Source organism: Pleurodeles waltl, chromosome 1_2 (assembly GCF_031143425.1).
Source record: "Pleurodeles waltl isolate 20211129_DDA chromosome 1_2, aPleWal1.hap1.20221129, whole genome shotgun sequence".
NCBI classification, from domain to species: domain Eukaryota; kingdom Metazoa; phylum Chordata; class Amphibia; order Caudata; family Salamandridae; genus Pleurodeles; species Pleurodeles waltl.
The window spans coordinates 747,698,463-747,721,287 of record NC_090437.1 but is presented as its reverse complement, the minus strand read 5'-3'; the positions used below and the strand labels follow the sequence as shown (position 1 = coordinate 747,721,287).

General features: G+C 46.5%; 1 protein-coding gene across 1 annotated transcript in view; it reads right to left on the bottom strand.

The window, feature by feature from the left end:
- RXFP1 (relaxin family peptide receptor 1) overlaps nucleotides 1–22,825 on the bottom strand; it is a 1,416,786-nt gene that overhangs the window by 87,314 nt on the left and 1,306,647 nt on the right. The window contains exon 15 of the mRNA XM_069243319.1: nucleotides 3,919–4,148. Within this exon, the coding sequence (XP_069099420.1) occupies nucleotides 3,919–4,148 (230 nt within the window). The remainder of the gene's footprint in view (nucleotides 1–3,918; nucleotides 4,149–22,825) is intronic.

Below are 22,825 nucleotides of genomic sequence, written 5' to 3'. Positions count from 1 at the left end.
ACTTAGGCTGGCCAAACACACATGGACACTTAGGGAGTCATTACGACCCCGGCGGTCAGTGTAATAGTGGAGGTATTATAGCCAACAGGCTAGCGGTACATACTTCCACTATTATGACATTGGTGGTTTGGCCAAAGCCAAACCGCCAAGTTAACACACCAACCGCCATGGCAGTAACGACCGCCAGGCTTGAGACTACAGTCTCCAGCCCAGCGGCCGTCACTAGGCCACCCATGGCATTTTAACACCCCCCACCGCCATGGTTTCTGTGGTTTCTGTACTGCCATGGAACCCATGGCAGTAGGGACCATCAGTGCCAGGGAATTCCTTCCCTGGCACTGATAGGGGTCTCTACCACCCCCCCACCCCTTCCCAAGAGTCCTCCCACCCCCCCACGTATACACACAGACACGCACACATACATACACACACGCATACACACATTCACCCACGCGTGCATACATTCATACACACTCACAGCAACACTCACGAACATACAGCCAGGCACACACGCAATCACACGACACAACATGCATACACACACACCCACTCATACACACACGCATTACACACACATGCACGCATTCAAACACAGTCACCCCCACCCCCACACACGCTCACAACACCCCCCACCCACCCTCTCCTGTAAGAGAACCCGATTTACCTGCTTGAAGGGGGTCCTCCGGCAGGAGACGGGACGGGGCGCTGCTGCGAGCAGCAGCGTCCGCCAGAAAAACACCGCCAGGCCGTATCATGGAACATGATACGGTAGGCGGTGCATTGCTGGCGGGGTGCTGCTGCTGGCAGCAGCGTCACCTTACCACCGCCATGACCATAGCCGGAATTCTGCCGGCTTTCTGACAGAATTCCGGCTACAGTCATAATTCTATGGACAGTTGGTAGCCACTGCGACGGTATGTTGGCGGCCATGGTGGTAGGCGGCATTTGCTGCCAATGTCATAATGAGGCCCTTAGTATTTCTCCAAACTGGCTGTGTACACAGCCGGGCTGAGAAAACAGCAAAGACCCCAGGGTTGTGTCTGAGTGGCAGTCCGGGCTGCTCAGACCAATCCTGATGCAGCTTTCATGCTAGGTTTAGCATGAAAGCAGTGCCAGGATTGCTGGGGATCCTGTGCTGGTGTCCCAGTGACAAGAGGGGCGTCAGGAGTCGTCATCGTTGGGAACAGTAAATGTTTTTTTTAATGTAGTTGTTTCCCCCTTTGCCCCCCAATGCTGGGACACCACAAGAAGAGGAGTGACAAGTGAGGCGGCAGGAGTCATCATTGTTGGGAACAGTAAATGTCTTTTTTTTTTTCTTTTAATGTAGTTGTTTCCTCCCCCATCGGCCCCCATTGACATTTGCGGTAGCCGCCGCTGCTAATACTTGCTTTCCAAGCCATTCATATAGCATTGGTGGCCTTGAGTAATCTAAATTGTCAGACTTGGAGGAGTGTGCTCCTTAGTGGTTGTGGAGGTACTGACATTGGCAGCGCTGACATGGGCAGTGGGTGATACACCATGCAGTGGCCTCGTGACAACGGCCTGGAACTTATTTTTTCACAAATTAAGCACTGATGCAGTCTGATGGGACTGTGCATGCAGTGGGACTCGCTTCCACCGTAAAAAGACCAAGGCCCGACCCCCAAGTAAACAAAAACCCATTACAAGCCTCTGCTGCTTTAATGAATAAATTCAAGGATATGCAGCAAACAATGACTCGGCTAATGTCACTTAAAACAAACTGATCACATTAAGCCAAAACCAGCTACATTACCTAATGGGCCCAGGTAGCCTCTGTACGTTGATTGCATAGTACAGAGGCTTGTACCAGGGGAAGCATAGAGTATTTTAATAGCAAAACTGTCCCCCTTATGTTACTTACATGCTCGCAAGCTGAAAATTAACTTCTCTTTCCTCAACAATACTCAGGGATTTTGGTAAATGCTATTCAAACTTAAAACCCAAGGTATTTTTGCAAGGTACTGGCCACGGATTGATGACATGGATATAGTATCTGTCACCCTAATTCTTTCTGTCCCAAGTGGTCTGGGACTTATTTTTAGGTTTACCACTGCCACTACCAAATGACAGTTGAAAAAAAACCTAACCTATAAGTAAATATTGCTTATTAATACATTAAAGTATCTGAAATTAAAAAGAATCCCCATTTCTTTTTTTTAAACCTGATTTCTTTAGTCAGTTTGATTTTCCACAGTTATCGACCAAAACACACAATAGAAGGAAAATGTTCAATGTTTTGCAACTTGGGTAAATAGTCACATGTCTCAAACCCCTGTTTTGGATAGTTTTTAGGTCAAGTCTGATAGACTGTGCATGCCTGTCTTACAAGGCATGTGGTGGATTACCAAGAACATGAAGGGGCATGGAGCCCACCCATTCCTTATCATTAGCTGGGTTTCCTTGCTACTCTCATTTGCCTGCTTCTTATTCTTGTCCCAGCTTGTCAGTCTCGTGTTTGTCCCTCCCATGGACCAATGCCTCTTTACAATCTCTTTGATTGGCTGGCACTGGCCTTCCACTGCTTGCTTTTCAAGCACTTATTTTTCTCTTGTGTTAAGCACTCCATTAGAATGCATGTGTTTTAGAGCTGTCTGCCTCGTGTATGTTCTTTCCTCTGCCCTCTATGTTGCTCTGTTGCCTAGTTGCTTCTCCCCACCCTACTCTCTCTTGAACTCACCTGTGTGCTTCTCCCCATTGCTTCCTACACCAGGGCTCTGTGTGTTGCTTTCCCTCAACCCCCATGTTGCTTTTTCTCCCACCCTCCATTGCTTTTGTGTCCCCTCCAGTACCGCTTTGGCAGTCACTCAACCCTCCACTGTGTTGCGTCACCGTTCGGCCGACAATCCCCCAAGTTGCTTCTTCTGGTCCCCACGCATCCCAGTGTTGCTTCTCTGGTCCCCACACCCTCCCCTGTGTTACTTCTACTCCCCTGTTTTGCACATGTTGTTTTCTTTTTAGTTACAATCCAACTTTGGTTGATAAGTTAAAAAAAAGTACTGAGTTATTTTGTAGGCATTTGTGTACGTGGTGTTCATGCCTTCAAAATGATGCAATAAGGTGTACAAAAAAGACATTGATAGAATGCTTGAATTAAATCTCAGCCACTGATGATTATTCAGGCTGCATCCCAATCCATTCTTTTTTGGCACACCACGCACACTGCCAAGTCGGGTCCCCCCAAACTGAACACAAGCAACCCAGGACTGTTTTCATCTTAGGGCTCATAAGCCAGGTATGGCTTGAATCAGCTGACAGAGTGCACGGGACCCACGTCCGGGCATACCGTGACACTTAGGGCAACACACTAAAGCATACAAAAAGTGGTGGATGGAATGCTTGAATTAATCTTGGCCACTGGTAATTGTTCAGGTTGCATCCCAGTACATCGTTATTTTGTATACCCTGCCACCTCAGTTTGGACCCAGCTACATCAGTCTTGGCCCTGCTCCACTGGGAACAGTCTAGCCTGAACTGTCAAGTGAGTCCTTCCCTCAACTGGAGCTCCAGCAACCCAGGACCGGTTTCACCCTAGCTAGGGCTCATCCGCCAGGGTTAGCTTGGTTCCAGTGACACAGTGTGCAGGGACCCACATCTGGGCACCTCGTATACACTATTTCGAAGCTCTTGTCCACCCTTTGAGACTAAAATGATATTTCACGATGTCTGTATAAATCTTACTCTCTCTGACCCTTTTCCTAGATGTACTATTTGCTGATTGATGTACCACTTAAAAGAAGTTCACAAAGGTCCATTAGAAAATGTGCATGATAAGATTGAGTTCAATATACAGGCTTCCTAAGGCATTGTAAAACTTTGCTTTGTATGCATGATATATCTCTGCAATATTTTAAAACTCTGCTACAGTTTCAGCCACATCGATTCCCGGAATCTACTCACAACAGAGCGATATGATGGACATTGCATGGAGCTTGTTTTCAGATCGGATGTAGGGTCTCGTGCAGATGACAAAGATGTTTCCGCAACAGGTGACTATGGACACTACCCACACGAACACCCGCTGTACAATGCTGGCCAGCAAATTCTCCAGAGATGAGATACCGTCCGTGTTAGGTTTGCAAGTCCGCACGTGAGGGGCAAATCCACAGTACTGGAACTTCTTGAAATATCTTTAGGAGAGAAACAAGATTCAAAGAATATTGAACATGAATATGTAGGAAACATTTTGGACATAATTCACAAATGTTTATCCACATCGCCTTGTGATTTAGCAGTGTAAAAAAAATCCCATGGTGCTTTCAAGGTTTTCATCCTAATTTACAGATAAGAACTAGTGAACTACAAAATGTACTTATGACAGCAGAAAACCTGAGTATATCATTGATTTTGCACCACTTTGTTATATTGTTAGGGCAGGAAACTATGAATAATGCAGTGAACACCCACACCCACACCACGGACCCCTGCCCCCATCATGTTTTCAACTCAGCCAACGCCAACGCCACCATCGCCCCCGAACTCCGCAAGATCATCAACCTCTCCTTCACTTCTGCCACCTTCCCGGACAGCTGGAAACACGCAGAAATCCAACCCCTCCTCAAAAAACCCAAGGCCGACCCCAACGATCTCAAAAACTTCCGTCCGATCTCTCTCCTCCCTTTTCCAGCGAAAGTCATCGAGAAGATCGTCAACACTCAGCTCACCCACTTCCTCAAAGACAATTCCATCCTGGACCCCTCACAATCCGGATTCAGACGAAACCACAGCACTGAGACTGCTCTCCTCGCCGCCACAGATGACATCAGACATCAAATGGACAACGGCGAAACCTCAGCCCTCATCCTCCTTGACCTATCAGCCGCCTTTGACACCGTCTGCCACCGCACCCTACTGACCCGCCTCCAGGAAGCCGGCATCCAAGACAAAGCCCTCCACTGGATCTCATCCTTCCTCTCCGACAGAACGCAGAGAGTCCGTCTCTCCCCTTTCCGCTCCAAAGCCACCAACCTCATCTGCGGCGTCCCCCAAGGATCCTCCCTCAGCCCTACGTTGTTCAACGTCTACATGGCACCCCTCGCTCAAGTGGCCCACCAACATCATCTCAGCATCATCTCTTACGCCGACGACACCCAGCTCGTCCTCTCCCTGACCAAAGACCCGCTCACCGCCAAAACAAACCTCCACGAGGGACTAAAATCCATCGCCGATTGGATGAACAACAGTCGCCTGAAACTCAACTCCGACAAGACGGAAGTCCTCATCCTCGGGCGCACTCCCTCGGCCTGGAACGACTCATGGTGGCCCTCCGCCCTCGGACCCCCGCCCACCCCTGCCAGCCACGCAAGAAACCTCGGCTTCATCCTGGACTCCACCCTCACCATGTCCAAACAGGTCAGCGCCGTCTCCTCCTCCTGTTTCAACACCCTTCGAATGCTCCGCAGAATCTTCAAGTGGATTCCAACAGAAACCAGAAAGACGGTGACCCAGGCCCTCGTCAGCAGCAGGCTTGACTACGGCAACGCACTCTACACAGGCATCCCAACCAAAGACATCAAACAACTCCAACGCATCCAAAATGCCTCCGCCCGACTGATCCTCGACATACCCCGCCGAAATCACATCTCCCCTCACCTAAAGGAACTCCACTGGCTCCCAGTAGACAAGAGGATCACCTTTAAACTCCTGACCCACGCTCACAAGGCACTTCACAACACCGGACCCTCCTACCTCAACACCAGACTGAACTTCTACACTCCAACACGTCAACTCCGATCCGCCAACCTCGCCCTCGCCATCGTACCCCGAATCCAGCGCAAGACATCCGGCGGCAGATCCTTCTCCTTCCTCGCCGCCAAGACCTGGAACTCTCTCCCCACATCTCTTCGCCAGACCCAGGACCTCCTCGCATTCAGAAGGCTCCTCAAGACCTGGCTCTTCGACCGCTAAATCAGCAGCGCTCCCCTCCCCCCCCTCTCAGCGCCTCGAAACCCTGACGGGTACATAGCGCGCTTTATAAATACTATGATTGATTGATTGATTGATTGAATCCCATACGTTTGTGGATACTAATCAGCAACTGCGCGGTAGGTTCCCACTTTGAACAGTTGTGCTAGCTTACTGCTATCAAGGGTGCATGGTCAATAGGGTACAAACCCATAGCGGTGCCAGGGGAAAGGGTTTCTCTTCACGAAAAGCTATTGCACACTTCTGCATGAATGACTCAGAAATGATTTTCTTTAACTTTGTCCTCTACCCCGACTGCTTACCTATTGCCCAGCACATTTAGCACCGAAGTATGCAATTATATCTTTGCCCCTACATATACCTCATTGCATCTACTGATAACTCAGTACCTCTGCTTCCACCTACCCTACTACAGCTATCCCTTCTGCATCCTAGGTCTCCTACCTGGCTAGAGCCTAGTACCTCTCCACCTATATTCCTTCACCCCTACTTATTCCTTAGTATCTTTGTGCCTACCTATAGTCTACTACCTCTGCCAAAGCCCAGTAACTATACCCCTGCCTATACCATAATAAAGTTACCTCAGCCTATACTGTAGGACCTATACCCCCTTTCTACGCCCGATTACTACTTCCCTTACACTTACCTACCTCATAAGCCCCTACGAACACCTATAGTTTAGTAGTCTTAACCAGCCTCTACACCAGTACCACTATCCTCACCTAAACACTAGTATCTTTATCTCCATATTACCTATTTCCATTCACCCCTCTATTACTCCTGCCCCTTTTCTCCTTACTTGGATCCCATGTTTCCTTTCTATGGTGTTTTTATTTGTTTAATTTCCTCCGAGTAATGTTTCACAAAATTGTCATCAGACTGGTGTTCAGCTCTTTATTTTTTTCTACAAAATGAGGTATGAAGTTCCAGATTTACAGGAGTATCCCGGGGGCCCTTTGTGAATTTTCAACAGTCAGACCTCAATGATGGAAATTAATTAAGGAAATCTATAGGAGTATAATTCTTACTTTTATAAGCAAGGTTTTTTGATTGAGGTCATTTGTTTCTAATATTGGTAATGGCGCCCCAGTACAGAGATTTATGTATCTTTAACTATCGCCATTGTTTAATATTGCAATGCCTATTGCTGCACTTTAATGAAAATTACATCTTCTGTGCAGATCGTACATTAAAATCATATGGAAAGGTTCTTCTAAAATTACAATCTTTAAAACAGGTCTGTTAAAGTTATGTAGAAGATAAGTACAGTTAGCTATGTTCCTCTAGTGATATTTATCTATCTCATCGTACCTACAATACATCTTTCTTTCTAATGAACAGTAACAGAATTTTACACATATTTGCAAATGGAAGAGACATCTTTTTAGAAACACGATCACAAACATCAACAATTCATTTTCAACAAAAACACACATTCACGTGCATGTTAACATTTTTAACATTAATGCCGAAATCTAGTTATACATATGGAATTACAAGAGCAAAGCGACAACAGGAAAGTAATGAAGACAAGGGCAAACTAAGAATCACAACTATAGGGCCGACAATGTATGTTTGACAAAATTAGTACTGTGAGAAGGCTCCAGAGATTCATCGTAAAAGCACGGAAGATAGCAAGTTCAGACTGGTCATTCTGCTAACCCGACTGCAGTCTGAGTGGCTGCCAGGGCCCAGTCATGCCCCCCTGGCTCCATTCCGTTTGCAGCAACCTGCAGTGTGGTGCTCCTTTGAAAAATTTTATTACCAGGATTGGTTTTGGTTTCCAGCACAGCCCTATCTGATAGAGGTGATGAACGTATCATGGGAAATCCTCACTATGAGTGAAATAGCAGATTATCTCGTCATCCTTCTTTGTCCCCATCCTTTTCTCACGAGGAAGTCAAGCCTCCTTGTCAGCTCCTTGATAGCACATAATATTTTTTATTAACTTTCCCATTCACTCGTATCCCGTGAAACGGCACCCTACATTTCCCCCGCCTGTATATTTGTGATGTTTGTGCACACTTTTGTGTGTATATTAGAGGTTCACCCCTTACCCTTTTAATTTCCTGGACCCTGCTACTTATGTAATTGCATCTCACTCCTCCGCCGTAGCGTAGGTTCGAGACCAACAGGCAGTCTTTGAGAGGCCCTTTCAGTTCCTGGCTTGGCCTCTGACTGAGGGTGGGCTTGATGGACTGAGAATCTTTCTCTTAGATTCCTCTTGGAGAGGGAATCTCAATGTGGGACGACTTCAACTAGGGAAATGAGGTACACACGTGCTTTCTCCTGTCGAACACTGATGACGGCCCTCGAGCCTTTGAGAACTACACCATGTAGCTCCATAGTGCTCACAATATTCTGGAGGCAGTACACAATTGCGCGTGCACGCCTCTAAGACGTATATATGGATGGACTGGGACAGTGATAAGTCACTGGTCTATGGTGTGTGTGAATTTTTGTTCCGGTTCTCACGGCTTGCCTTTCGTTTTTAGAGATGTGTGAAAAGTGTTCTAGCAAACACAGCAGGAAAGATGATTCTACATCTAATATGCCTCCTGTTGCAGTGGTAGTGGTGGTATCTGGAGTCTGTCTTAAGTCAGTACAACTAAAACATTTGCTGAGTTATTGGCTAAGGAGAGTGGGGGTGATCTGATGGGTTCTTCTATTTCGCCTGCTTCATGTGTCTCTCCTCTGTAAGGAGGAATGTGTTATTTTGTGACTTCTGTTAAAGGAGGAACATTTGTTAAAAGGACGAGATTATCTTGTTGGGACATGTCAAGTGCAATTCTTGTATGAATGGCAATTGAAGAGGTGCAGGAGCCTTCTTCTAGTTCCAAGCTGTTTTTTTGGGTCAATATACGTACTCTGAAATCTGCCTCAGTTCTTCCTGTGGTAAAAGAAACCAATCTTTTCAGATGGAATTATGTGGGAAAGCTATGTACCTCCTACCTGAACAATTTAAATTTACTTCAGTCTGTGACAGTGGACCCAATTCTCTCAGACCTGGCAGTTTGTTTCCCAGTGATTTCAGAGGACTCTTCCCCCCTGGATACTGTGCAGAAGGTAGTTGGTTCCCTTTGATATGTCTATTTTGGGGCCCATTTGACCTTGAGAGCTTCAACATGTGCTTCCTACGCTCCTCAGAAACTATTGAAGGGGTTTCAGTCATCGCCTACATCCATTTTTGAAGGGGAGGATGGTGTTTATCTTCTTGACAAAGTGGAAATGAAAGCCCGTTTTACGGCAAATGCATTATTTGATCTACTTTGAGCTATTTCGTCAGGGGTGGTGATCAGTAGCTGCCATCTTGTGAGGTGGATTACATGGTACTTAAATCTTTCAAGAATTAGAAACACATGTTGCCTTTTGCTGATGATTATAAGGGTTTTGAAGACTCATGAGCATCCAGGAGAGCTCAATATAGACATCATCACCACTATACAAATGTGTATGCCTGGAGAGGTGAAACAGGTTTCTAGTAAAAAACTGGGGTCAGGTTTCCAATGCTGCCTCTGATCAGCAGGCTTTGACTGTGCATCATTTCTCGCAATTCTGTCAATCCAGGTTAGAGTCCTATGGAGGTAGAATTTTAAAGATTTTTTTCTTCAATCTCAAAGTTTCAATTCAGATTCATGGCTTCTGGGGATCATTCAAGAAGGGCACAATATCACTTTCTCCTCTCTTCCCACCCGTTTCCAGTTTGCTATGAACTCCTTGAACTCGTGCTGTAGACAAACAAGTTGCTTTCCAGAAGGATATTTAATCATTATTGTTAGAAATGGGGTCTTTGGTTGGCAGTCAGGTTACCCCCTGTCCAAGCAAGGCCCTCACTCTAGTCAGAGTAAGTCACACACAATCAAAATTATCCTGTGCCCACCCTCTGGTAGCTTGGCACTGAGCAGTCAGGCTTAACTTAGAAGGCAATGTGTAAAGTATTTGTGCAATAAGTCATACAATACCACCATATAGCGCCACAAAAATACACCACACAGTGTTTAGAAAAATATATAATATTTATCTGGATAAATGCAGGTCAAAACGATCAAAGATGCAATAAGTAAATGCAGAGATATCACTGAAAAGTGATATAAAGTGTCTTAAGTTTTTGAAAGGCAAACAAATTCTCTTTCAAGCACAAAGTACCTGGTTTGCATGAAAAATCTCCGCAGAGGGCCACAGAGGAGGAGAAGAGTGGAAACAAAGGGGCGTGCGTCGATTTCTCAGGCCGCAGACAGCGATGTGTCATTTAGTTTCCACGCAGGGATGGCTGTGCGTCAATTTCCGGTGGTCGATCGTGGATCCTCTTCAGGTTGCGGGGTTTTCAGACGCCCCGGGGACGGTACGTGGATTCCTGCGCTGGCAGGACGAAGTCACAGGAGCTGCGTCGATCCAGTGGGCGTTGCATCTAATTTTCTACCACACAGCAGGCGCTGCGTCGATTCCTCTCTGGAAGTCGGGCTGCGTCATTCCGGCTCGGCTATGCGTCGAGCCATAGGGCTGTGCATCGAATTTTCGATTGTTACTCTGGTGCTGCGTTGATCTTCTCCTGGTGAAGTCGGGCTACGTCGTTCCTGTTCGGCGGTGCAGTGAAATTTTCACAGCAGGGCAGGTTGTGTGTCGTTTCTGTCAGTCTGTGCGTCAAATTTCGCTGCACTAGGAGTCCTTCTTGAAGAGATGAAGTCTTTTTGGTCCTGAGACTTTAGGGAACAGGAGGCAAGCTCTATCCAAGCCCTTGGAGAGCACTTCTTCTCCTCAGCCAGAGAGCAGCAAGGCAGCAGGGCAACAGCAAGGCAGCAGTCGTTCACAGAAAGCAGTCAGATGAGTCCTTTGGGAAGCCAGGCAGTTCTTTTTGGCAGGATGCAGGTTCTGGTTACAAGATTCTTCTCCAGAAAGTGTCTGAGTTGGTAGGGGCAGAGGCCCTGTTTATATACCCAAATGTGTCTTTGAAGTGGGGGAGACTTCAAAGAGTGGCTTAGAAGTGCACAAGGTCCCCTTTCAGTTCAAACCTGTCTGCCAGGGTCCCAGTAGGGGGTGTGGCAGTCCTTTGTGTGAGAGCAGGCCCTTCAGCATCCCAGCCCAGGAAGACCCATTTAAAATGCAGATGTATGCAAGTGAGGCTGAGTATCCTGTCTTTGGGGTGTGTCTGAGTGAATGCACAAGGAGCTGTCAACTAAACCCAGCCAGAAGTGGATTGTAAGGCACAGAACGATTTAAGTGCAGAGAAATGCTCACTTTCTAAAAGTGGCATTTCTAAAATAGTAATATTAAATCCAACTTCACCAGTCAGCAGGATTTAATGTCACCATTCTGGCCATACTAAATATGACCTTCCTACTCCTTTCAGATCAGCAGCTACCACTCAAACAATGTATGAGGACAGTCCCAATGTTAGCCTATTAAGGGAGCAGGCCTCACAGCAGTGTAAAAACGAATTTAGGAGTTTTACACTGCCAGGACATGTAAACTACTTAGGGACATGTCCTGCCTTTTGCCTACACAGCACCCTGCCCTATGGGTTACCTAGGGGATACCTTAGGGGTGTCTTATATGTAGAAAAAGGGGAGGTTTAGGCTTGGCAAGTACTTTTAAATACCAAGTCGAATTGGCAGTGAAACTGCACACACAGGCCTTGCAATGGAAGGTCTGAGACAAGGTTAAGGGGCTACTTAAGTGGATGGCACAACCAGTGCTGCAGGCCCACTAGTAGCATTTAATTTACAGGCCCTGGGCACACATAGAGCACTCTACTAGTGACTTATAAGTAAATTAAATAGTCCAATTGGGTATGATCCAATGCTACCATTTTTAAAGGGAGAGAGCATATGCACTTTAGCACTGGTTAGCAGTGGTAAAGTGTGCAGAGTCTAAAAACCAGCAAAAACTGTTTCTAGAAAGTGGAGGGAGGCAGGCAAAAAGTTAGAGGTGACTACCCTAAGGCTGTCAGGTCTAACAATTATTGGACAAAAACCCATTACTTCAGTTCCCCAGAAGGAGGTGAGCTCAGGGGTCTTTTCACATATCTTTCTGGTGTTAATTATCTCAAGAGGACTCAGGTTGGTTATCAACTCGATAAGAGTGAATCAATGCATTCAGACCATCCATTTCAAGACAGACACACTAGAATATTATTTCCTTGATTTTTACGGGGAGTTTTTTGCAGCTCTGGATCCAAAGGATGTTCATCTTTATATCACAATTTGGCAAGGCCATCAGAAATTCCGATGGTTTGTAGACATACTGTTCCATTATCAATCCAAATCCCTTCCCTTCAGTCTAACACCTGCCCAAGGGTCTTCTCCAAGGTCTTGCCAGCAGTGACTAACTTTAAGAGCATCAATCTCCACCCACCCTGAACCTGGACAATTGGCTGATCCATGCGGAGACCAAATTAAGAAACTTGTAGCATGTGTAAACAGTTTGTCAAACACTGTCAAGTACAGATGAACTCCTGCTCAAGAATTTAGAATCCACTGAAACATGATTTAAGATGGATGTCGGTTTGGTATCCTTGCTTGGGGATTGTGCTGGTTTCATCTGTAGTCCTGTGTCCACTCACCTGTCCAAGCAGACTGCCTCTGCCAGGAGATGGATGCAGATACAGGGAGATATGACAAGCAGTGGAGAGCACCTGTTTCAGGAATGAGTTACTAAGCTCTACTGTTCATGTATCTCATTATGTATGTTTCCACTGTTGTTGTTGTACCTTAGGCATATAACATCTGGGTCAAATATCCTCTATTGGTGGATCAATCTTCTCATCAATATGACAGCAGGACTGAAGGACATTGTGAAGGAGATGCATTGGTGGATTGCCCCACGTCATTCGTTACTGTGGGAGGGAGGGTGGCTTCCTCTTCAGTTGTCAACTCCAGTTGTGGTGAATACCGATGGTATGATTGTGGTGCAACATTGGACCCTCAGTCATTCCAGGGACTTTGAGAAAAAGAGAACTGCTATAGGTCATTCAGTTGGAAGGAGATGAGTGCTGTTCTTCAGGCACTACAGTTTTTCAGGAGTGTTTTCCATGGCAGAACTTTCCTTCTGGACACAGACAACATCATGTCTAATGCTTATGTGAATCATCAGGAGGGTACCAGGTGCAGGGATTTTGGTAGTGGGGGCCTTCCAGATAATTCTATGGGCAGAGGAGAATATCCTATCTCCAAGAGCAATGTACATAAAATGTGTGGACAATATTCTGGAGGATTCTCTGAGTGGAATCTTCAATTTCTCTCAGAATCTGTGCCTATCTCAGTGATATTTCACCAGTTATGGGTCAAATTTGGCATCTCACTGATAGATCTGTTTGCAGATGTTCATAATGCTCGGTGTCCAAGGCGCCACTCAGCTACCAGTTAGCAGACTCTTGGGAATTAGACGTTCTTCCTTCTCAGTGGCCAAAGGGTCTCCTGTTCACCTTTCATTTATTTCCAGTAATCCCCAGACTTCTGGCCCATCTTACTAGACAGAGGTGAGAGATGGTCCTAGTAGCTCCCTTTTGGCATTGGAAATCATGGTTTGGTCCCTGCCCTTGTTGTCAACCACACTATAATAGATCATTTTAGTGTTTCCATTCCCTTTTCACTCTCTTCCCCTCTTCTTGCCCTCTGTTAGAAGAATCCTTCTCGGGGTGGTGGTTGAGCATAGTGGACTATGAAACCCTGGACCTTCAGAGGAGGTTGTTTGTGCTGTTCATGCTTCCAAGAGGCCATCCACTATAAAGGCTTACAATCCTTACTGGACTTCTTTTCATAAGCTGTGTCAGCTATTACTAATTTTGCAAATTTTGAGTGATGTCTGTGAATGAGGATTTTCTAAGTGATGCCTTTAAATGTGGATTTTCGCAGTAAAGTCCTAATTTTATTAAGGCACAGAGGCAAGTATTATGCTTTTCTTTCCTGCATTTAATTCAATAGCAGCCAGGTAATTAAATGGCTAACAAACAGAAAAGAAAACTACACATCCCATGAGGTTAGGTGATGAACTACAGATGGAGGCTACACAGATTTTACATTAGAGTCTCTATAAATAGTCCCTTCCACCGTTGTCCTTCCTCATTCTTGTTGCATAAGGCATGTCATTGAGCCACCAATGGAAAGATGATAAAGAAGATACAAGGAATATAAGAAAAACTGCTAACATCTGTTCCCGTTGTCCATTTCATCAATTTGGTTGGGGAACTGTTGATTGAGGAACTGCAATGAGAAATAAGCGGTAATAATCACAATATGTATGGGTGAAAAAAGAATAAATAATTTTCATAGTGGTGGGATAATACTTGCCTCTGTGTTTTTAATAAAATTAGGAATTTCCTACATGTTTACTTGAAAAATCCACATTTTATGTTAAGATCGGAGGCTTGAATTGTGCTTATTTTAAAGCGAATCAACCACTGCAAAGAAAGCATGTGTAATTGGTTTGCAATAAAATGTTTTGAACGTGGAATTTGAGGACCAGTCGGCTACTTACCAGATATCCGCCAAACAAGTTCCTGAATAGAAATTTTATGGAGACTCGGACCCTCAAGAAGAATGAGGACCAAAAAGGGAAATATTAATGCCTTCTTGGGACATGATCCATTTCACCCATTTTGGCAGAGTGGGAGAAGACTCAGGAGAATGGGTTTTAATGATGGAAAAGAGTAACTGTCCGGAAAAGTTCCTGAGAGAAGCCATTCTAGAATCACATTCCTGAAGACATTGAACCACGCACAGGAAAGCAGGATACTGCACAGAAGAAATCAATGTTTTAGTTCTTCAGGAGATATCCAAGTAAACTCTTGAAGGAGTAAACCGCCTGCCCGAAAGATCCAAAGCCCTGACGTCAGAAGTGCATTTAAATGAAATTAGACATAATAACATTGTTAGTTTTGCAGAGAACGCTTAGAGAGATAAATCAGCATTGTCAAGCCAATCTCTGAATATGTTCAGCACAACATTATCATCTTATAAAACTGTTTATTTAGGAGACAGTAGAATATTTAACCTTATTCCTCGTAGGAGTTTGCAGAGGAGGGGGTGTTCTCTCACTGGCTTCCCGATAATATAATTATGTTGTATGGAAATTGATGATCTATGTGTAAGGACCATTCCATAGGATTTGCCAGAAGCTGCTAAGTTACCCAAGTAGTTAGCTATAGTAGCGATATCTGATGAAAAGGGATCCAAATGTGATCCCAAACAACAGGTAGACCAAGAGTTCAAGGCTAACCTGAACACCCTGGAGGTTCCTGGGGCCCAGGAATTAGCAATGGAACTGAGAGTGTCTGACAAAAGGCCTGGGACAGACCAGGTTGGCCTGAAAGTATGAGATTGTGAGTGACGCAACTGGGATTGTTCATCAGCTCTGGAATATGGAAGAAGTATTGGAATCATTATTGACATTTGCAAAAGATCCAGAAACCAGATCTGAGAAGGCCAAAAGGGAGTTATCGTTACTAGGGATGACTGTTCCCTTCGACAGGCAATTTGAAATCATGAGAAAGGGGGGGATAAGGAAAGCTTCTGTTAGAAGGCTGGAGAAACACATCCGATGCCAGAGCAATTGTATCCGGCCTCCAACTGTAAATGGGTGACAGTTGTGCATTCAGCCTGGAGGTGAAAAGGTTGAGAAAGCGCCCCAAAGTGCCTGAAGTTTCTGAAACATGGAAACATGTGGTTGCCAATCTTTGGAGCCTCTGAAGTGACATGAAAACCAATCTGTCTCTGTGTTGAGGTAACCAGGAAGGTTGAAATGTGATGAAGAAGGCAGTATTCCCAGATACTGATGTGCAATGAAGCCTCTTTCTCTGACCATACCTCCAGTCGAGAATTGGCCACAATGAGTGCCCCACCCTGACAAAACTGTGTCAGAGTTTAAAAGAAGATCCAGTGTCATATTGATGATTGATCTGCCATTTCAGGCCTGTATGTTTTTCTAGCCACCATGTGGCCTCTTCCTTAGTTTCCTGATTCAAGGGTATATTATCTGAGTATGAAAGACCTCTTCTCAAGTGATGGATTTTCAGTCTTTGTAATGCTTGGTAGTGCAAATGTGTAGGAAAGTCCTTTTTTTTTGCCTGATCACCCCCACTCTTTCTGGATAGGTACTGGTGGTTACTGACTCTTGGCTGTGCCCTGGGTACTGCTTACCAGTCCCAGGGCCTGTGCTCTGTGTAAAATGGATATGCAAATTAGGCTAATTATAATTGGCTAAGTTAACCTACCTATAAGTCCCTAGTATATGGTAGGGCATGTAGGTTTAGGGACCACAGCATAGGTGGTGCACACCTAGGTGCATTGCTGAGGTGCCCAGTGTCATTTTAAAAGCAAGCCTGCCTTGCTGGCTGCTTTTAAATTAAAGTTATATGCAAATTCGACTTTGGAATTAAAGGTACTTCCAAAGTCTTAAACTACCTTATTTTTACATATAAGTCACCCCTAAGGTGTGCCCTATGTGCCCCTAGGGCTGGGTGCCATGTAACTATAAGCAGGGACTTTATAAAAATAGATTTATAAGCCCTGGTGAGGTAAAAACAGCCAAATTCGTTTTTCCCTCATTGAAGTAAATGGCCTTCATAGGCTAGAATGGGCAGACTTTATTTTAAATTTTAAAGTCTGCTTAAATGTTACATACCAAGAATTTGGTATCAAATTGATTGTTGTAATAAATCCCACAACTTCCAGTTGTTGGATTTAATATAACTTGTCCAGGTAAAAAGTTTAGACTTTACCTAAAAAGTTGCCAATTTCAGCTCTGCATTGTTTTTGCTGCTGTGCTCTGATTGGCCAGCCTGCAGCAGCTTCTGCCAGGCTACTTTAATGAGGTGTGAAGTGGCCTGGCTTCACACAAAGGAATGTGCTTGGGGGAGAGAATCTCCCCTCAGCAGATGGTGAGGCAGGAAGGGGGAGGGCTGCCAAACTGGTCTTCAAAGGCAGAGAAGGACATCTGGAGCACCCAGCAACACCCCCACATCCTGCAACCCCAGACAGCTAGGTGCCCCCTTGATTAGATTAGGAGAGGGCAGGAGAGGGGTGTGTTTATGATTTTTAGCCACACCAGTGGGTGGGCTCAGCCAGATCTCTCCTCCAAAAATCAGATTCATCCATTTTGGATTTTTAGAGACTGTTGCCTTCTGGGATGGATTTTTGCCACACTTCCCAGGAAGTGGTCATCACAGGGGGACGACCCTGTCCCTGATTGGAGAACCAGGGCCCCCCTGCTTTTCACCCAGGAGCAAGGATAAAACTGGCAGACCTGCACCCACGCCTCAGATCCCCACCAAATTTCAAGAAGAAGGAACTACAAGGAGAAGAAGGACTGCCCTGCTGGACCTCTGGCCTGCACCTGGACCCTGCACTCAGAAAGACTGCACCAGCTGCACACTTGGGCTTCACCACAAGAAGGACTTTGCCTGGCTTCAACTGGTTCAAGGAGGGACTCCCTGTTTGCTACAGGTGAAAAATTGCTATCCAGAGTCCCCTGCACCAACTCCTGAAAAAGTTACCAGCTGACCACTGTCCAGTGGCCAAAAAGGAGTTTGCGCCAGGTGCATTCTGGGAGTTGAAGTCCGCACTTCCCAAGGACCATCACAGAACTTCTGGACCCTTGGGGGGAGCTGTGGACCCCAAAAGAACCTTAAAAGAACATCTGGGTGAAGCCCCAGAAATTCTAGCCGGCTTGCCTCAACCGCGACCCGGCCTGACTTCGTGGTTCGTCCCGGTAAAGAAAAACATCCAAAAAAGAGACTAAGTCCGAACGTAAAAAGTTGACCGGGACCTTCCAGCCATCGTATCCGAGAAGGGCTCCACGGACGTCGGATCAAGATCCAGGTTTACCCCGGTCGAAGGATTTTCATCTCGAAAAAACGACTAAGTCCGAAGGTAAAAATCACCACCGAGGAAACCGACTTCGCGTATCCGGACAAGGGCTCCAGGAGGTCGGATTCAACTGGCAGGTTCGTCCTGGGGAAGAAAAACATCAAAAAAGAGACTAAGTCAGAAGGTAACTTTTTAACCGAGGCCTCCCGCGACTTGTAGCTGAGCAGGGCTCCATCGCGGTCGGCCTGAAAGTTTGACTTTGCCCCGGTCCTGGTGCAACCAGATGACCCGATTGGCGCTTTTTGTTTCTAAGCGCTAGAAAATAATAATACTTTAAAAATTCATATCTCCGGTTCCCCTGAACCGATTTTAATCGTTTTTGTGTCATTTTAAAGATAAAAATATAAGCTATTTTTATAAATTGGTTTTGGATTTTTAAACTGTTTCCTGTGTTTTATTTAATTACTGTTTTGTGATATTTGAATGCTTTACACTTTGTCTCCTAAGTTAAGCCTTGACGCTCGATGCCAAGCTACCAAGGGTAGAGCTGGGATTAATTTACTGAGACCTAACTGTACCTATGTGGAGGTTTGTGGCTTGTTGCTAGGTGTAGGTACCTACCTGCCCTACCAATAACCCATTTTCCAACATAATTGGAAGCAGCGACGGGATCCTGTACTTGTGTTCAATATCACGTTACAGTTTTAGGTAAAACAAATTAAAAATCCTTTAAATTGTCCTAGTGCAAAAATTGTTTTTAATTTTTAATTTTAATTTTTTTTATTAATTTGGATTAATTTCAATTATTGAATTTTTGTAATTTTTCTAAATTCTTGTTACCAATTTTTGCAAAAAGTTTTTGTTGACACAAAACTAGGGAACCATGGAGCTTGATCTGGCTAGCCTACCCACACTGACAGTAGTCCAGCTTAGGGGGTTGTGTATTGAAAGAGGGTTGCCTGCAACCACTAATCTCAGGAAGGAAATCCTGATTAAATCCCTGACAGCATGGGCTGAGGCCCAAGAGGTAGAGACAGAGGAAGCTCCAGAGGAGGAAGAAAAAGGGGAAGATGCTAGCTCTAACCTTTCAGGGGAGGGAAGGCATCAGACCCCAAGTGAGGAAGAGGAGGAACGGTCCTCAGTGGATACAGTCACTAGGACCAGACCCAAAGCTAGTGGTAGGAAGGGGGTCCTTTCAGGAGGAGAGAACCCATCCATCAGGGAAAGAGAGCTGGAAGCCCAGCTAGCCTACATAGCTTTGGAAGCAGATAAGCTTGCCCTAGAAAAGAAAAAGTGGGCAAGCAAAGAAAAAAAAGATGGAGGCAGCGAGAAAGAAACTGAGGTGTCCCTGGGTGGGGGTTTTGCCCCCAGATTACCCAAAGGGGTGGTTCCTGCCTATGTAGAGGGGGATGACATAGATAAGTGGCTGGGGGCCTTTGAGAGGGCCCTCCAGATGAGGAAAGTCAAGCCTCAGTACTGGGGTTCACTCCTTTGGGAGTTAGTTCCCAACTCTGGGAGGGATAGGCTCCTAACCATGAGTGGGGAGGATGCAGACTCATACCCCAGTATGAAGAGTTGCTTGACTAAAAAGTTTGGTCTAACCCCAGAGCAGTATAGGCTTAAGTTTAGGGACACCCAAAAGACAAGCACCCAGTCATGGGTGGACTTTGTGGACATTTCAGTAAAAGCACTGGAGGGCTGGATACAGGGCAACAGGGTAAGTACCTTTGAGGGGCTGTACAATTTGATTATGAGGGAGCACCTTCTAACTAATTGTGTCCAAGAGAGGCTCCGCCAGTATCTAGTAGACTCTAGGTTGACCAACCCCAGAGAGCTGGGGGAGGCAGCAGATGACTGGTTAAGAACTAGGGTTAACCAGAAACCCCCAGGGGGTGATCAGAAAAAGGGAGGACATGGTTCTTCTCAGGGGAAAGATGACAAAAAACCCAAAGAGTCCTCACAAGAGTCCCCAAAAACTTCTCAGGGAGGGGGAGCCCCGAGCCAATTCACTTTTAAAGGGAAAGGGTATCAGGGAAAGAATTATGATCCTGCTAAAGCAGGAAAGTTTCAGGAGCTTGCTAAGGCCGGCAAGTGTTTTGACTGTCATCAGCCAGGACATAAAAGAGGAGATGCTATCTGCTCCAAGAAGCCCCCCACTGGTGGGCAATCCCAGGGGATTGCTAGTGTAGGGTTGGGGGTGGAAGTTGGCCCAGGGGTGGAATCAGGGTACACTGAGGTCACCTTAGTATCCGTGGGTGGGGTGGACATTGCAACTATGGCCACCTTACCTCCCATCATGGAGAGGTATAGGCAGAGGCCTAAAGTCAATGGGACTGAAGTGGAAGCTCTGAGAGATACAGGAGCCAGTGTGACAATGGTCGCAGAAAAGCTGGTTTCTCCAGAGCAGGTCTTACCTGGTGTCTTCCACCAGGTGACTTATGCAGATACCAGAACCAAACTCCATCCCATGGCTATGGTGAGTCTGGAATGGGGAGGTGTGACTGGCCCTAAAAAAGTAGCTGTAGCTCCTGCCCTCCCAGTAGAGTGTCTACTGGGGAATGATCTTGAAGCATCTGAGCGGTCAGAAGTGGAAAGAAGGGTCCATGTACAGATGCTGGACCTCCCTGAATGGGTGTGTGCTGTGACCAGGTCACAGGCGGCACAACAGGGGAATGCTGGACACTTGGACCCTGGAACAATGGGCCAAGTCTCCAAGAAAAAGAGAAAAGGCACTGGGTCTGGCTTGCCAGCCCCAACAAGTACAGAGGGTCAGGAAGAATCCAACCCTGAGGGGGAGGATCTGAACTCTGAGGGAGGGACACCTTCCCTGCAAACTCTGCCTGACTTGGCAGAACTGCAAGGGGCAGGTGGGCCCACCAGAGAAGGTTTGTGCCAGGGACAAAGAGAGTGTCCCACTCTTGAGGGCCTGAGGCAGACTGCTGCCAGGCAAGAACAAGGGGATACCAGTGGTACCCACAAGGTTTACTGGGAGGATGGAGTTCTCTACACTGAGGCAAGGGCCCTTAAAGAAGGGGCTACTAGGAGAGTAGTGGTCCCCCAAAAGTATAGAGAATTCCTCCTTACCTTAAGCCATGATATCCCCTTAGCTGGTCATTTGGGACAGACCAAGACCTGGAGCAGGCTGGTCAACCATTTTTATTGGCCCGAAATGTCAGAAAAAGTCAGGGAGTTTTGCAGCTCCTGTGTCACCTGTCAAGCCAGTGGCAAGACAGGGGGCAAGCCAAAGGCTCCCTTGATTCCACTGCCAGTGGTTGGGACTCCCTTTGAGAGGGTGGGGATTGACATTGTTGGTCCCCTAGACCCACCAACTGCTTCAGGTAACAGGTACATTGTGGTGGTAGTGGACCATGCCATCAGGTACCCTGAGGCAATACCCCTCCGGACAGTCACTGCTCCCACAGTGGCTAGGGCCCTACTTGGTGTGTTCACCAGAGTGGGATTCCCAAAGGAGGTGGTCTCAGATAGGGGCACAAACTTTATGTCAGCCTATCTGAAAGCCATGTGGGAGGAGTGTGGTGTTACTTATAAGTTCAGCACACCCTACCATCCACAGACCAATGGTCTGGTGGAAAGATTCAATAAGACCCTGAAGGGCATGATCATGGGTTTGTCTGACAAACTCAGGAGGAGATGGGATGTCCTCCTCCCATGCCTGCTGTTTGCCTACAGGGAGGTGCCACAGAAGGGGGTTGGATTCAGCCCCTTTGAGTTACTGTTTGGGCACCCTGTAAGAGGCCCATTGTGCTTGGTGAGAGAGTCTTGGGAAAAGCCTCTCAAGGAATCCAAGGAGAATGTGCTGGATTATGTACTAGGCCTGCGGTCTCGCATGGCTGAGTATATGAAGAAGGCAAGCAGAAACCTGGAGGCCAGTCAGGAGCTCATGAAGCTCTGGCATGATCAAAAGGCTACCATGCCTGAGTATCACCCAGGACAGCTGGTGTGGGTTTTGGAGCCCATGGCTCCTAGGGCACTACAGGCCAAATGGACTGGGCCCTATCCAATCCTAGAGAAAAAAGGTGAGGTCACCTACTTGGTGGACCTTGGCACCCCCAGGAATCCTCACAGGATCCTACATGTAAACAGGATGAAACCCCACCAGGACAGGGCAGACATGACCATGCTGATGGTCACTGATGAAGGGAAGGAGGAGGAGGGTGAACCTCTGCCAGACCTCCTGTCCTCAAAGGCAAAAGATGGGTCAGTGGAGGGAGTGGTACTCTCTCCCAAATTGACAGATCAGCAACAACAAGACTGTAAGCAAGTCTTGGGACAGTTTGCTAGTCTGTTCTCCCTGACCCCTGGACTCACCAATTGGTGTGTCCATGATGTGGACACTGGTGACAGCTTGCCTGTCAAGAACAAGCTGTACAGGCTGTCTGACCAGGTCAAGGCCAACATCAAAGCTGAAGTGGCTAAGATGTTGGACCTGAAGGTAATTGAGCCCTCTGATAGTCCTTGGTCCAGTCCAGTGGTACTGGTGGCCAAAGCTAATCCCCAAGGTGGGAAGAAATAATTGAGATTCTGTGTGGACTACAGAGGTCTAAATGCAGTCACTAGGACTGATGCTCACCCCATACCTAGAGCTGATGAGCTCATTGACAGGTTGGGGGCTGCCAAATTCCTGAGCACATTTGATCCGACCTCAGGATATTGGCAGATTGCCTTAAGTCCAAGAGCTAAGGAGAGGTCAGCATTTTCCACACCAGAGGGCCACTTTCAGTTCAAGGTGATGCCCTTTGGCATGAAAAATGCTCCTGCCACCTTCCAACGGTTGGTGAACAGAGTCCTATCTGGGTTGGAATCTTTTAGTACAGCTTATCTGGATGATATAGCTGTATTTAGTTCCACCTGGAGGGACCACCTGGTCCACCTGAAGGAAGTGCTACAGGCCCTGCTTCAAGCAGGCCTGACTATCAAGGCAAGCAAGTGCCAGATAGGGCAAAGTTCTGTTGTGTACCTGGGCCACCTTGTTGGTGGAGGCCATGTACAACCTCTCCAGCCCAAGATCCAGACTATCCTGGATTGGGAGGCTCCAAAAACCCAGACTCAGGTCAGGGCCT